The sequence below is a fragment of the Kwoniella newhampshirensis genome, chromosome 8 (genome assembly GCF_039105145.1).
Source record: "Kwoniella newhampshirensis strain CBS 13917 chromosome 8, whole genome shotgun sequence".
Classification (NCBI taxonomy): domain Eukaryota; kingdom Fungi; phylum Basidiomycota; class Tremellomycetes; order Tremellales; family Cryptococcaceae; genus Kwoniella; species Kwoniella newhampshirensis.
Window position 1 is genome coordinate 765,312 of NC_089962.1, and position 14,581 is coordinate 779,892.

Here is a 14,581-nt window from a genome sequence, read left to right on the forward strand (position 1 = left end):
GCGAACCACACCGAGTCCAACTGGCCTGCTTCTACTGCCGGTCCAAACGAATCCGATGTACGGGAAACCGGCCAAGATGTGAGGGATGCGTGAAAGCGGGAGTGGTATGCGAATGGCCAGCGGCAAGAGCGAAGAAGAGGACCAAGAAGCAGATGGAAGAGGCGAGGATGATGGAGAAGAAGAATGGCGAGGGGCTGATTGGTGGTATTGACGTGAGTGACGGATCCATCGAAAAATGGGTTTTGATGATAGTCAAAGCACGGTGGAATGCCGGCTCATGATACTGCTACGTAGCCCGTCATGATCTCGGACCCGCAAAACTCATCTTCTATGGAATACGGGGACGATGGGGATAGCGGGAACAACAATGACATCCAGCAGAATGATCCCATAGACTTTTGGAATATCACTTCCACATCCTCTACGTCAAACTATGTCTGGCCTGCGGAATTCACTTCGTCATTGCCTAGAGGGATCGATAGCATCCCAGACTTGGGCGAGGGATCGAGCACCTCACATCTGCCAATCACCGGTTCGACGCTCGGAGCTTCTGGTGGATCAAAGTCGCATCTAAGCGCAACAATGATGGCGCCGCCGATATACACGTCGAATAGCACCGGTCAGGATGTGGGTGGAGGGGACTATGGCTTCGGTCTGATCAACAGCTGGTCCCCTTCGACGGACTTGAGATTGGCGAATGCGTTGGAAAGTCAGACGGCCTTTGTCAATGGGAATCCAGAGGAAGACAAGGATCTGGAACTGTACTATTATCGATTCGTGAGTTGACGCCTGAGTCCAGACTCATACTGCAAGTTTCTGATACGTTGCCTGCTTTCAGTCCGGCTCTACAGCTATACATCCTGGTATCAATCGTATCGCTCTCAAACTTCAACGTCGTAACGACTCTTCACCACTTGCCGCGCCTCAGCCAAGCGACGAAGAGGATCCACCCAGCTCCTCCTTCCTCAGTGCGGAGCTATTCGACCATACGGGAATGCCTCGTTCACACGTTTGGAGACCGCTCTTCGCTTTGTTCTACAAGCACATGTCGCAGCATTTTCCGAGCTGCAGCTATAGGCGGATGATGGAGAGATTCGACACGGGGACGATGAGTCAGTTTTTGGCTTGCTGTATCTGCAGTCTCGGAGCGAGATTCACCACCGAGATCAAGGATCCTTCTCAAGCTGCCGCACCATTCATCGCCAAAGCACAAGAACTGGTCATTCCCCTACTTCATCTACCGACATATGACGTGGTGACTGGTCTACTTCTCCTCGCATGGGGAAACTACGGTCAGAACTCGGAGAGCGGTTTGTGGCAATACTCTGGTATGGCTATTCGGATGGCTATCGATCTGGGCGTGCACGAAGTAAGCGAGATCTACGAATCGCCCGCCCATGTCGTAAGGACGAGGTTGCTCTTCTGGTCGCTATTCGTCACGGATCGAATTGTCGCTTTCGCGACCGGTCGACCTGCTTCCATCCCTGAGGACATCATTGAGATACCTTTGCCGTCAGACGAGGATTTCTTCCCTGATCCAGCTCGGAATCTACCCGATTCTCCGCTCGAACAAACCGAACCCGTACCCTTTGTCCAACTAGTGAAACTCATGATCATCTGTGGAAGGATCTCAAACGTCTTGAATGGTCGAAGAGGACGAGCAAGGACCCTAGTCAATACCACCGAACCTCTGCCTGAGCTGTTATCTGAACTTCAGATCCGACTGGTCAACTTTTACTCGAATCTTCCCGAAAGTCTGAGATGGTCAGCCGATACCTTCAAACATCAACACAGACGAGGACACAGCGGGACGTTCCTCACACTTCATCTATGGGCCAATGCGGTCCTTGCCTTGGTCTACCATCCGGATCTGCTGAAATCTCCTAGTGGAATCGAAACCCCGTTGAGCAAGAGCATGTCGAGAAATGTAGGCTTAAGTCTGGCAAGTTCAAGACAGATCTGCGAATGTATGGTCTTTGCAGATCTAGTGGATTCCACTTCTTATGTGAGTGCAATATCTCATGAGACCGTGAGAGACGCTCAGCTGATACGTGGGATAGATCTCAGCGCCGTATTTGACCCAGCCACTCTTCGTAGGCGCGTAAGTTTGCGCGTTTTGTCACAAATGTCATGATTCAGGACTGTAGCAAGGATTGACATCGATACACTCTCGCAGTATGGCATTCATCCACGAAATGCGTTCCTTACAAGCTTCTGCAAGCGAACCGAACAATCCGAATCCTACGGATATTCTCATGTTGTCGATGGCCAAGCAGAACTTGTCCGCGCTGGTCAATGCCACGCAAAAGATGGAAGAGTATTGGGCAGGTGCGAACTATGTAGCGTCAACATTGGAGAAGAGTGAGTGGAGGTGGCCTGTATGATAGTGTGTGCTCCCACCATACTGACGATCTGCTTGATAGGATCGGGTATACCGAGATCGACGAAAAGATTGTCTAAGCGAACCTTCATTTCGTTACCTGACACTGGTCTCTTGAAGCGATTCACAAGTGGTATGTGGCTTTGTCCACATGGTTTGACAGTCTATTGAGCTGACGTACGTGTGCGGACTGGGTAGATCGTGAACACCCCCAAAACGTAGCTCCACCCACGGAAACTTCGCTGAGGGAATCCATAGCTCGAAGTGAAAGGTCGAGTTCCATGTCAGCTGCGGGTCCGAGTGAGTGTTGTAGCCTTCACTACGGGCTCTCTTGCTACAGACGCCGAGTCCGCCTTTTCCCTCTGTTTCTTAAGAGCACAAACTTCTATGGTTCTCCCTGGCTGATTTCCCCGAGACATGATTCGCTGACTGCTTTTGTACCTGCAGCCCCACTCTGGCTGGCCGATCTCATGTCCGGATACACCGTCGAGAACATGTCTTTCGCGCCTGCAGACACGCTCGATTTGGAGAGACTGCTAGCGAGCAGTGCGGGAGCAATGAGGGGGAATGTCGGTGCGTGAGGCCAGTGAGACGGACAGTGCTGTACAGGGGGGTCCCGGCTCAAATGAGTGGAAAGTACGCAGAATGGTTTATGTTGTACGCATCGTGCGAGTGAACATGAATGTACAGTGTAGTCATGGCTGGTCAACCCGATCGCATGGTGTCGATCCTTTCCTCGGCGTTTCCAGAACGGTAACGAGATAGCGGCAGGCAGCCTGGAATCGTTCAAGTTAAACAGCCGTACTTCGGTTCGCACTGTTTCACGAGTTTCAATCCTCATGATCAATGCGTAAATCACAAGACTCCTCCTTCGGCAGCTAGCTACAGCCCCCCGGAACAGCCTCATACTCGTACCCATCATAATCATGTATGACCTTGACCTTTTCATTACTCGCCGAATTCGGATCGAACACATGCCCCAGCCATTCTCCCACGAGCTTCTTGGCCACCTCGACCCCGATCACCCTCTGTCCGAGACAGAGGATCTGGGCGTTGTTCGACTTGACGAGTCGTTCGACGGAGAACGAGTCGTGGGCGACCGAGGCGCGGATGCCGGGTACTTTGTTGGCGGAGATGGCTACGCCCATTCCTAGATTGCGAGAGAACGGAAAGGAGTCAGCGGTTGAGTGATAGTCATCGTGGACATCATGAGTCGAATTGGGTAGCTTCGCGCTGCCGTTTTGTCCCTCTGCGAATCCAGTCATTGGGCTGCCATCTAGGTGGAGACCGTCACGGCGTCCCTCCCAGATAGATACAAATGCTCTCACATATCCCTCTCCCCCCACACCAAATCTTCACGCCTGTTCGGAACCCCTCCACACTCTCACCCACCACACCCATATCTGCGAACGAACAATGACCGACACCAACCCCGACCCCGACCCCGATCCCAACATCACCCACTCACCTGTTCCACAGACCAACAGACCCCTATCCGCTTCCCCATTCACGATCTTCCTCGCCGCGTCCACCGCCACATGCGGGTAAGCTGTCGTATCGACCTTGCCATCCGGACCCAGATGGACCCCTACGTCGATAACGCTCTTGACTCGAGTATCGGCCTCGAGCAGTTGTTTCAGGGTGGACTTGTATTCGTGGCCTGCATCGTCGCACGCCATGACGATGGTGTAGGGTGGGGATGTCATTATGTACTTGGCGTGGCGATATTGAAGGGAGGGGCAGATCTTCTAGGATATGCTGCTGGGAAGAAGGAAGTGCTCGGGGATGGATTGATTGTTGACTGAGAGCGAGCAGCTCGGGGAAAGGTACTGGGATAGCGATCAGGTTCAGCCAAAGAGCCTTCCTGTGATGACCGTAAGAAACACGCAGATACAAGGAAAAAAGAACGTACACCGTTATGATACTCTGCAAAAGTTCTGATGTGAGGCTTGCCTGACAGCTGTGAGGATGTGATCAAGTCCGAACCGACGAGCACTGTGATTGATGATCTGCGTGACTTGATCGAACGGAAGTCAAGGTCAAAAGTTCAAGCAAAGTCAAGTGTTCGCCTCCACCTGTGTGCGTGGGCTCACCTACCACCAGAGTAGCGAGAAGCAGCGGTATATCGCCATTGGTGGTCACACATTCCTCATGCTCTCGGCCCGTCTCCCTTAGACCCTCACACAAACCCACCCCAAACCACGTAACTGACCCATACTATGACCTATCACGCTCAACAAGCAACTTCGGTCCGGTCTCCTTTCTGTGCGGTATCTACCGGAATAATAACATCATCATCCTCGCGGCGAGAACAATAATGCGGGGTGATAAGCCATAGTACGTGCCTGAAATGTGATCATCCCACCCCCTCCTGCATTCCTGAATATCCTATCCGGAACAAAACATAACCGGGTGTGTCTTTGGACATGATCTCTCCGGGGAAATCACGGTCCGAAGAGCTGGTAGTCTTGGTTGCATTGAGTGGAAGGAAGGATTAGGTGCATTGGCCCGCGTCATACCGTCAGCCACGATTGGGTCCCTTCTACTGATGCCACTGCTGGGGAGGGACGAATTGGGATCTGCTCTGGTGCATGCACTCCGGTCACGAGTTTAGCAGAGATCAGCAGTCGGGATGATCAAAGTTGTGAGACCTGCCAGTGGTGTTGTTTCGATATCGAGCAGGAACCGGGCGTCAAACATTTATACTCCTGGTCGAGCTCAACGCATCCCAGCTAGTCAAGCCCACCAGATAAGCTACGCTCTCACCGAAAGCCTTGCCTCCTGCCCAATCTCGTACCACATACAAACCCCATTCAGCGACTGACAATTCTCCTCACCACGCCATGACGGATCGACACATCTTTCCCGACCACACCACGCTCGTCTTTCGCTCCCTCCGAGGTCTGGTCGCCTCGCACCCCTATCTCAACCTGATCCCCTCCCTCAAAGTAGTCTATCGAGCAGACCACGATCCGTCCAAGGTCTCTCTGATATGTGGAGGTGGGAGCGGACATGAGCCGGGGACTGTGGGACATGTAGGAAGAGGATTGCTGAGTGCGAGTGTTGCCGGCGATGTCTTTGCTAGTCCGAGCGCTAGACAGGTCGGAGCGACCATCAAGAAGGTTCATAGCGATAAAGGGGTGATCCTCATCATTACCAATTGTGAGTAGCAACGTCCATCCAATCGAATTGGTTCGTCATGGAGCTAACAGATAGCTTGGTGGACGATTCCTTTCTAGACACGGGAGATAACCTCCATTTCGGTCTGGCAAGATTGATGGCCCAATCGGAAGGTATCAAGAACGTAGAGTTGGTCGTCGTCGGAGATGATGTTTCGGTCCCTCGATCAAGAGGAAATATGGTAGGCAGGCGATGTTTGGCAGGCATCACTTTGGGTTAGTATGAAAACACAGCCTTCGCCCTTGGCCCCCCCCTCTCAACGTTCAGGCTATCATGTCCAAACACGAGTGTAGCGGTCCAATACTGACTCCATCCAATTGCGAATCAGTCTGCAAGATCCTTGGGGCCGGCTCAGAAGCCGATATGGAGTTCCAAGATCTGGTGGACATGGGTCGATCGCTCTCAGCGAACACTGCGTCCATTTGCGCCGCACTCGATCACTGTCATGTCCCTGGACGCAGCGGAGAGTGGCATATCGAAGAAGGAAGAGTCGAGATTGGATTAGGTCTGCATAACGAGACTGTGAGTGAGAGTTCGCAGGGGCTGTTTGTTCACTTGGCCGGGCAATATGTCCAAGGACGAGGAGAGGGATCACGGTGCGGATAAGCTCAATGGACTGATATCCCATGTCTTCGCCCGATAGGGAGTATTCAACATCGCACAGCCGTCACCCGAAGAGTTCATCAAGCAACTTCTGGACCTCTTGTTGAAGCAAGATGATCCAGAAAGATCTTTCGTCCATTTCGAAGATGGCGATGACCTCGTCCTTCTCGTGAACAACCAAGGAGGCATGAGCGCTCTGGAGATCGGAGCGGTGGTGGATGAAGTCCTGACTCAGCTTGGTAAGTAGCCTTGTGGCTTTGCCATTCTTCACACCTTGGACACTGCCTTGATCGTCGCTGCGGACTCTTTGAACAGACAAGTCTGAAGGAGCTGACTCAACCACATTCTATATCTGCCAGAATCCCGCTCAATCACCCCCGTCCGGATCCTTTCCGGACCATTCATGGGTTCCATGAACATGCCCGGTATCTCCCTCTCCCTACTCAACCTCTCCAACGTCGTCGCAGATTGTTCGGGCTTCCTCAAATCCACTTCGACCCTATTGAACTTGCTGGACGCGCCGCATAACAGTCCAGCATGGCCTGCGACGAGTCAGATGTATCCCGTGCCACAGAGTCTGAAGGGGAGAAAGAGGGCAGATCAGTTCACGGAGGTCGAGAAAGAGGTGGAAGAGGAGGTGGTGGAGACGGAGGGAGCCAAGTTGCTGGGTAAGTCACCGCAGCCTGGGTGGACTGTTTCTCTCGGTTGTCTGTGTTGTCCTCAGAGGAAGTGAAGGAGTGTGTCAAAAAGGATGACGGGACATATATGCTGATTGGCCAATATCGCAGTGGACGGAGAGAAGATCCGAACAGCAATGAAAATTGCCGCGGACGACGTTCTCACTCTCGAACCACAGCTCACCAGATGGGACACCGTGAGTGATCCAACCAACCTAAGGAACGAGAATCGCAATTGATCCGTGGTCGATTTTCAGATCGTTGGCGATGGCGATTGTGGAGAGACTTGTGCACTGGGCGCCAAAGGTGTTCTCAAGGCACTGGACAAGGGCTTGGGATCGGACGGCGATCTTGTCAGATTGTTCAGAGTCTTGACTCAAGTGATTGATGGTGAGTAACAGTCGTGGAAGGTCGCACATGCGCACCAGGAGGCCTGAAGCACTCTGGATATACTCTGGGATAACATTTTCCCGCCCATTCTCACAGATTCCATGGGCGGTACTCTCGGTGCCATCTTCTCCATCTTCCTAGCGGGTCTCACCACATCCTTGATCCAATCGGCCTCATCCGCAACTCCCAACCAAACCATTGACCCCAGATTCTTCGGTCAACAAGTGGAATCAGCGCTCGAGACATTGAAACAACGAACAGCCGCGCGTGTCGGACATCGTACAGTCATGGACGCTTTGATTCCCTTTGGAGAAACTTTGTCCCAGACTGGAGATCTGAAGAAAGCTGTGGAAGCATGTAAGAAAGGTGGAGAGGGGACGGTGCATCTGGAGGCGAAATTGGGTAGAGCGACGTATGTGGGACAGGGGGCGGATAAAGATGGGAGTGGGATGCCGCCTGATCCAGGGGCGATGGCTTTTGTCACGGTAGTGGAGGGTATTCTGAAGGCGTTTAGCTGAGACAGCGGACAATGAGAGGTATCGGCTGTGGAAGAGGAGGATGTACAGAGGTCGAGGGCTGGTGAGGATGATTTAGTGTCGGTAGTTTTGAGGGACAATTGGAGGACCTGACGTCTGTCGTGTTGTTCCACGTTCCATGTAGAACAATTTAGCATGTCGATACAAATGAGAATCAGGAAGCCGAGTCTCACGTCGCAATCAGTATTGGTTCAGTCGAGATCAACCCAGATAGCCAGCAGCTGTGCTCTGCACAGGTCGAAGCCATTACACAGACCGTAACACGCCGCCGTCTTGTTTCCCACTTTGCGATCACACTAACCCAGACATTCCAAATGTTTTTCATGATGATGATGATGTTGATGATAATCTACGCATGATAAGTTCGTACCTGCGAATCGAGATTATGGTCAGCGCGAGGAACAACTTGAGTACCAGTAAGAGCTGGTCACTGCGAGAGGAGAAGAAGCAGAGGAAGAGGAGGCCAAGGAGCAGAAGGAGGTGTAGACGGAGGAACAGAAGGAGAAACAGGGAGTTCACTCACGTGAGCATAGTAGCCGCGCTATTAGGTACAGTTCGTACCAGATTTATCGATAAACCCCTATAAAATCCTCTCCAACCATCTTGTCTTTTTATACTCAGGAAAGTATCTATGATTCCACCCTCTTTGGGAGCGTGGAATACTCTTCTCCAACCTTTTAACCGGGACGTCGACGCTGATGAAATATCACTGCTGTTGTAATTCTTATTTTCTAACGAATTTATTGAGGTTGTCAGACTGGGACGAATTACCGCCGAGGACGAACCAGGTGGATCTGAACCTGCTACCAAAGGCGAATAGAGAGGTTGGATGACTCCTGCAGGGGCGGGTCGAGGCGAAGCGTAACTGCTTGTGGGGGCGAAAGCGGGTGGGATATAGGATGGAGAGGCAGGTAAGGATGTTTTACGTATTTGTAATCGCGTACGGAGCACTTCGTGTGGGTATGTAGCGAGGGAGGCAAACATTTTGGAAAAGGCCGAGCAGGCCAGGATGGTGCTTGGCGATAGAGAGGAGTGGTCGGCCGAGTCTTGGTCTAGGATGTCGAGGCTGTCGTTAGCGGGTCACGCGAACCGTAGGAGTATCCCAAGTGTGATGTTGTCAAGTGGAAAAATGTCTCTCACCTGCCCAGGACTTTGCCTTTTCATACAACGGAAATTGCACCGCGACATGACTAACTCCCATCAATGACGGTAATAATCCCTTGTAGAAAGCTCTGAATCCTTCGGTTCGATAGATGTCGGCGATCGCTTCGAGAGTATTACGGTATTTGGCAGCGGAGGGAGCGAGTCCTGCTTGGGCCTGTGTCAGAGTATGTTGCGTCAGCCAGAGCGATGTTGAAGACCGTGATGATGCCACGGCATGTTCAGTTGGACCATAAGGGAGGAATGCGATACAGCTGCGTGCAGCACTACCTGGGGCAGACATGATGACGCAAGTCGGATCACAGTAACTCACCATGAACCTAGTCTTGACTACCCATAAAGGATTCGTCATGACTGTCCCTGTTGCTCCTGCAGACATGGCGGCGATGATGTGAACGACTGATGTGTTTCCTATTGGGATGGCTGTGGACGCCAGCTGCTATCAGTACTGGTATGTACTTCTTGACCGACCTCCGTTGACCTCGATCATGGGGAGTATTCACTTACAACCTGCAGCTACCCAACCTCCTAATCTGTCCTTCACCAAATCATACACCGTGAAATATATCCCCCACGTTGGCAGATAACCCGCCAGCGTCGGACCCAGACCCCTATAGAACCCCGTAGGACCGCTCGTCGTCCATATCCTTTTCACGATCAGTCCCACGCCTTCGTATCCCTTGGAATTGCGAGCGTGCGCTTGCGCCTGCAAGGACGTCTTGATGACGTCCAACGGACACGTGACGATGGATGAGATCAGACCGGCTCCAGCTCCTGCTGTCATCGAGTGGAATTGGGGTGGGATGTTGATATGTGAGTGAGGGAATGGTTTCGACGACGCAGGGGAGGGGGAAGGGTTCGACATTTGCTGGGAACGGAAAGGAGGACGATACAATCATCAGCGCAAGCACTTGTCGTCATGCGCTTGTGCGGCACGATGGAGTACGAATCATGGGTAGACCGTCAAAGATGGTTCCGCTCACGAGTATGATCACCCCCGCGTCCTCAAGAGGACCGAGGGGAGATGATAAACCTGCACAAAGGCAAACAGTCTGATAAGGACTTGAGCGGTGAAGTCGATATGGGTGAAGCCTATGTATCCCTTCTCATGGATGGCAGTCCTTCCGGTCGATGATGCAGGGCAATCCAAAAGTGACAAACGATGAGAATGATTGGTCAATCGATAGATAGATGGATGATTGAACGAGGTAGATTGATTGATGACGACTGTGGTGAGAGAGCACGCTGGTTCCATTTGGAAAACATGTCCGGCGCGGCCCTCGGGAATGGGGGACGGAGAATTGGTATTCCATTATTCTCATCTGTTGGTATCAATGGGCTTCCACGGGGGACCATGCGAGGTCTCAAAAACAGATGATCCGTCCGTCAACCGAAGGATATACATAGATCCAAGCAGTAGATATATGCATACATGTAATGCTATAACACACATACACACGAGTCTCTCACATCTAGTCGAAAGTGATCTTCTGTCCTGACCCTTCCACAATCGCCACGTTCTCTCTTTTGGCCATGGCCAAAGCAGCACCCGGACGAGGTCGACCAGTGGCTTCCCATTTCTTACCCCTCTGATCACCCTCACGTTTAGGCTTACGTTCCCGCTCTCCCTCTTCGTCTCCACCTTCTACGGAATGATGAGGGGGTGCATCTCTTCTGGGCGCAAAGCGTCGTTCCCCTGAACCTGCACCTGCACCTGCGTCGTCACCGTCTCCATTCTGGTGGAATGCTCGTCGTGGCTTAGGATTGTCCAAACGTGGCTTCGGTCGACCACCACTTCGTTTCGCAGCTTCCTCAGAAGCGAACTAGGGGTGAACAAGTCAGCCTTTGACAGCGGAGTATGAAGAATGACCAGATTCACCTCCACGGTCAATCTTCTTCCGCCGTAGAAATGGTTCTTTCTATTGGCAAGTGCAACCTTGGCATGTCTCGACGACAGGAAGTCGAGAAATGCGAAGCTGAAGTGATCATATGAGCTTCCAGCTTGCCCGTTGAGAGACGTTCTTCAGCTCAGCTCACCCTTTACACCTGCCTGTATCCTCGAACGCTCCAAGTCGTACTTTCTTCAAGCCAGACTTCTTGCCACCTCTATCCCCAATCTCCTCTGCTCCTTCCTCACCCTCGACAGCTTCCCTCTCCACCGCATTCTCCTCGACCAAGTCTCGCAGTCCAATTTCGGTGGCATCGAATGGAAGGTTACCGACGTACAAGGAAGAAGTCTCGGGTCGTCGGGAAGAAGAGCCCAGATCTTCTGCTTTGGTAGAAAGGGGTTTGGGTGTGCGTGCATTGGGGGTGGGGTCATGGTCGTCGCCTGTCAGACAAGAAGCATATCAGTACAGTACTGCAGCTAACAATGGAGATGCAAGGGATTCAACTCACCATTCTTGATGAGCAACCTTCGACCCTCGAAGAAACGCTCGCTGAGCTGAACAGCAAGACCTTGCAAAGCGGGCGAAGCAAGGTCGACGTATGCGAATCTGTGAAAGGTTAGATAATCGTTCAGCAACTATACTCCAATCTCAGATCATTTGTAACAATGTGCTTGTCGCTCACCCCTTGTTCTCTGCGAAGCCTCCCCTCCCGGCTTTCTTTGGCAGGTTGACTCTGGTCACACACCCTTCTCCCGAACCCCCCAATTCACTTATACCCTTCTCGAAGAACCCCTTCAACGTTTCTGCCGTCGTCTTGAACGCTATATTTCCTATCCACACTGAATTCTGTCTCTTCCCTCCTCCCGCACCACTAGCACCGCCACTGGCTTCGTCTTCGGTACTGTTCGCTTTATTGGCTTTCTTCGCCACTTCCTCGTATTCTCTTTTGGGAGGTAGAACTATGGCGTCCGGATCCCCCCTCTTCATCTTCTTTCGTTGAGCTCGGATCTCAGCTTTTGACAGTGGAGCAGGTGCAGCCACATCGATCTCCAGCTCTTCACCTTCGGGTACCACTGCCGGTCGCTTTCGTTTCTTCGAGCTCTCTTTGTCGCCTCCTTCGTCTTGATCTGCTTCGACAGCAGCGGATGATGATTCGGCATTTGCAGAAGTGGGACTCGCTGCTGAAGCCGCGGCTGCTTTGGCAGCTTTCCGAGCATCTCGAGCTGCTTGTTGTTCGGGTGTTCTGCCTGATTTGCTTGATTTGCGCTTCACCTCTCTCGAAGTGGACGGGGTAGGTTCTGATGACATGATGTTTCGTATCGTATTGTCGAGGTGTATAGATGTGTGCAGTGCTGTACTTTCAACTGTGTGTGAAGGATTAACTCAATCGTCGTACTGACCGACTGAAATCTTGGGATAAAATGGATAAAATAAGGGATGAAAGATATTCGACAGATCCTCTGATCTCTCTCTCTCTGCTTGTGACTGAACGTTGCTTTCTTTTCCTCCACTCGTTGGTGACCTCGCAACTTCTCTCTCTGTCTCTCCGTGGACCATTCAATGACTTGGGAAGGCTGAAAGCTGTATCATCACATAGACCGACTAGCAGTAAGATGGTGAGCATCAAGCCGCCTCTCAATGAGGCATATGGAGCTGACGGTAAATCAATGCAGGCCGCTAACATTTCCGTTCAACCCACCGCCATGCGCGACGTCACCAAAATGGAACGTATCGGTACGTCTTTTCCCAGTCATCACGATTCTTCTCCAGCTCAAGCCTGACCTCCTCCATCAGGTGCTCACTCACATATCCACGGTCTCGGCCTCGATGCGAATCTCGAGCCTCGTCTCTCTTCCCAAGGAATGATAGGACAGGGAAAAGCTAGAAAGGCAGCAGGTGTCATCCTGAAGATGGTTCAGGAGGGTAGAATAGCAGGTAGAGCGATATTGATGGCTGGACCACCCAGTACGGGAAAGACAGCACTGGCGATGGGTGAGTAAGACTCCTATGTCTCATCATTGAAGATTGATAGCTGAAGGAAGGTCATTGGGTGGGCCACAGCCATGGCTCAAACATTGGGAAGTGACGTGCCTTTCGTCATGCTCACTGCGTCAGAAGTGTTCTCCCTGGAAGTGAGCTGCCAAGTTCGTACATCTATGGAACACAGCTGAAGTGGTCTGCAGATGTCTAAAACCGAGTCTCTGACCCAAGCGTTCCGACGCTCTATCGGCGTGAGGATAAAGGAGGAGACAGAATTGATCGAAGGAGAGGTCGTCGAGATTCAGGTTGACAGAAGTGTAACAGGGGTGAGCTGATCTGCTCTCTTCTGCCCTTCTGGCCACAGGCAAACAAGCTCACTATCCTCGTGTTATCACTGTCAGGCGACCAAGACGGGACGATTGACTTTGAAGACCACAGATATGGAGACTGTCTACGATCTTGGATCAAAGATGATTGATCAACTTCAGAAGGAGAAAGTTTTAGCGGGAGACGTTGTCAGTATCGATAAGGCTAGCGGAAGGATATCAAAGCTGGGAAGAAGCTTTGGCCGAGCAAAGGATTACGACGCTATGGGTGCAGACGTGAGTGCCCTACGTGTTTCTTGGTCGCCAAATGCGACAACTGACGGCACCCTGGTATGTGCAGACCCGATTCGTCGCATGTCCAGATGGTGAACTCCAAACTAGAAAAGAAGTGGTTCACACTGTTTCGTTGCACGAGATCGATGTTATCAACTCTCGAACACAAGGATTCCTCGCTTTGTTCGCAGGTGATACGGGCGAGATCAAACCTGAGTTGAGAGATCAAATCAACTCTAAAGTTGCAGAGTGGAGAGAAGAGGGCAAGGCGGAGATTGTTCCTGGTGTAAGTGTTTCTCAGTCATTTTCTCGCTCTTCGGTATCATTGACGTCGTCATTTCCACTGCCGTAGGTCCTGTTCATCGACGAGGTCCACATGCTCGACATTGAATGTTTCTCCTTCTTGAATCGAGCGATGGAGAACGAGCTTGCGCCGTTGGTCGTCATGGCTTCGAACAGGGGCATCACCCGAATAAGAGGGACGAAATATAAAAGTCCTCATGGTATTCCTGTCGACTTGTTGGACCGAATGTTGATCATCTCCACGAAGAAGTATGACGAGGATGAGACGAGAGAGATTGTCAAGATAAGGTGGGTTTATCCTTGTTTTGCTTTTGACGGAATTTCTCAAGCTGACACTGAAAATTCGCTTCATGTAGGGCGGATGAAGAAGATGTACGACTCACTCCACCAGCCCTCGACTTACTAGCCACAATGGGAACTCAAACATCCCTTCGATACGCTCTCAACCTCATCGCACCTTCTCATCTGATCGCTCAACGGAGAAAAACATCCCAGGTCGACGTCGAAGATGTCCGGCTTGCTTACAAGTATTTCAGCGATGTGGAGAGAAGTGCTCAGTATGCCAAAGAGACGAGCGGGATGATGTTTGGCGAATCGGAGGAGATCGGCGTGGACGGTATGGAAATTGATAGTAAGGCTTGAAGAAGCCAAGCGAATATAGTCAATAGATGAAAGTCATGATTCTATGCATGTACATGGAAGCCATCATCAGCTGGATACGAGCGGAACAGTGTGACAGTGTGACAATCTATCGGAACACTCTCGTGCGAGGTCTTTTTAGGTCATAGTGACCGTCGTAGAAAGTGGACTGACACTGACGAGTGTCATCGGGATCTGCACAATCAAATGCTCGATGCCATACATGCTAGTTTTCGTTACCACT

The 14,581-nt window shown here is 51.6% G+C and overlaps 6 protein-coding genes across 6 annotated transcripts; 3 read left to right on the top strand and 3 right to left on the bottom strand.

Moving 5' to 3' along the window:
* Positions 1 to 152: 152 nt before the first annotated feature.
* Positions 153 to 2,961, top strand: IAR55_004474 (uncharacterized protein; the record flags this gene model as incomplete). The annotated part of the gene is made up of 8 exons (XM_066947573.1): positions 153 to 212; positions 295 to 777; positions 839 to 2,005; positions 2,061 to 2,101; positions 2,177 to 2,361; positions 2,424 to 2,513; positions 2,579 to 2,680; positions 2,828 to 2,961. 8 exons carry the CDS (start codon positions 153 to 155, stop codon positions 2,959 to 2,961), a joined length of 2,262 nt encoding a protein of 753 aa, XP_066801987.1.
* Positions 2,962 to 3,258: 297 nt separating this feature from the next.
* Positions 3,259 to 4,086, bottom strand: IAR55_004475 (ribose 5-phosphate isomerase; the record flags this gene model as incomplete). The annotated part of the gene is made up of 2 exons (XM_066947574.1): positions 3,259 to 3,530; positions 3,849 to 4,086. 2 exons carry the CDS (start codon positions 4,084 to 4,086, stop codon positions 3,259 to 3,261), a joined length of 510 nt encoding a protein of 169 aa, XP_066801988.1.
* Positions 4,087 to 5,223: 1,137 nt separating this feature from the next.
* On the top strand, positions 5,224 to 7,748 carry IAR55_004476 (dihydroxyacetone kinase; the record flags this gene model as incomplete). The annotated part of the gene is made up of 8 exons (XM_066947575.1): positions 5,224 to 5,542; positions 5,620 to 5,775; positions 5,889 to 6,082; positions 6,204 to 6,402; positions 6,523 to 6,831; positions 6,952 to 7,037; positions 7,098 to 7,230; positions 7,327 to 7,748. 8 exons carry the CDS (start codon positions 5,224 to 5,226, stop codon positions 7,746 to 7,748), a joined length of 1,818 nt encoding a protein of 605 aa, XP_066801989.1.
* A 339-nt stretch (positions 7,749 to 8,087) lies between these two features.
* On the bottom strand, positions 8,088 to 9,792 carry IAR55_004477 (uncharacterized protein; the record flags this gene model as incomplete). Its single annotated transcript, XM_066947576.1, has 5 exons — positions 8,088 to 8,136; positions 8,290 to 8,818; positions 8,907 to 9,084; positions 9,241 to 9,350; positions 9,435 to 9,792. 5 exons carry the CDS (start codon positions 9,790 to 9,792, stop codon positions 8,088 to 8,090), a joined length of 1,224 nt encoding a protein of 407 aa, XP_066801990.1.
* Positions 9,793 to 10,399: 607 nt separating this feature from the next.
* Positions 10,400 to 12,124, bottom strand: IAR55_004478 (uncharacterized protein; the record flags this gene model as incomplete). The annotated part of the gene is made up of 5 exons (XM_066947577.1): positions 10,400 to 10,750; positions 10,807 to 10,903; positions 10,965 to 11,256; positions 11,325 to 11,422; positions 11,499 to 12,124. 5 exons carry the CDS (start codon positions 12,122 to 12,124, stop codon positions 10,400 to 10,402), a joined length of 1,464 nt encoding a protein of 487 aa, XP_066801991.1.
* A 305-nt stretch (positions 12,125 to 12,429) lies between these two features.
* IAR55_004479 (RuvB-like helicase 2) lies at positions 12,430 to 14,340 on the top strand (the record flags this gene model as incomplete). The annotated part of the gene is made up of 8 exons (XM_066947578.1): positions 12,430 to 12,550; positions 12,611 to 12,808; positions 12,878 to 12,948; positions 13,000 to 13,122; positions 13,198 to 13,398; positions 13,463 to 13,681; positions 13,748 to 13,986; positions 14,055 to 14,340. The coding sequence occupies 8 exons, from the start codon at positions 12,430 to 12,432 to the stop codon at positions 14,338 to 14,340; spliced, it is 1,458 nt and encodes a 485-aa protein (XP_066801992.1).
* Positions 14,341 to 14,581: the final 241 nt, after the last annotated feature.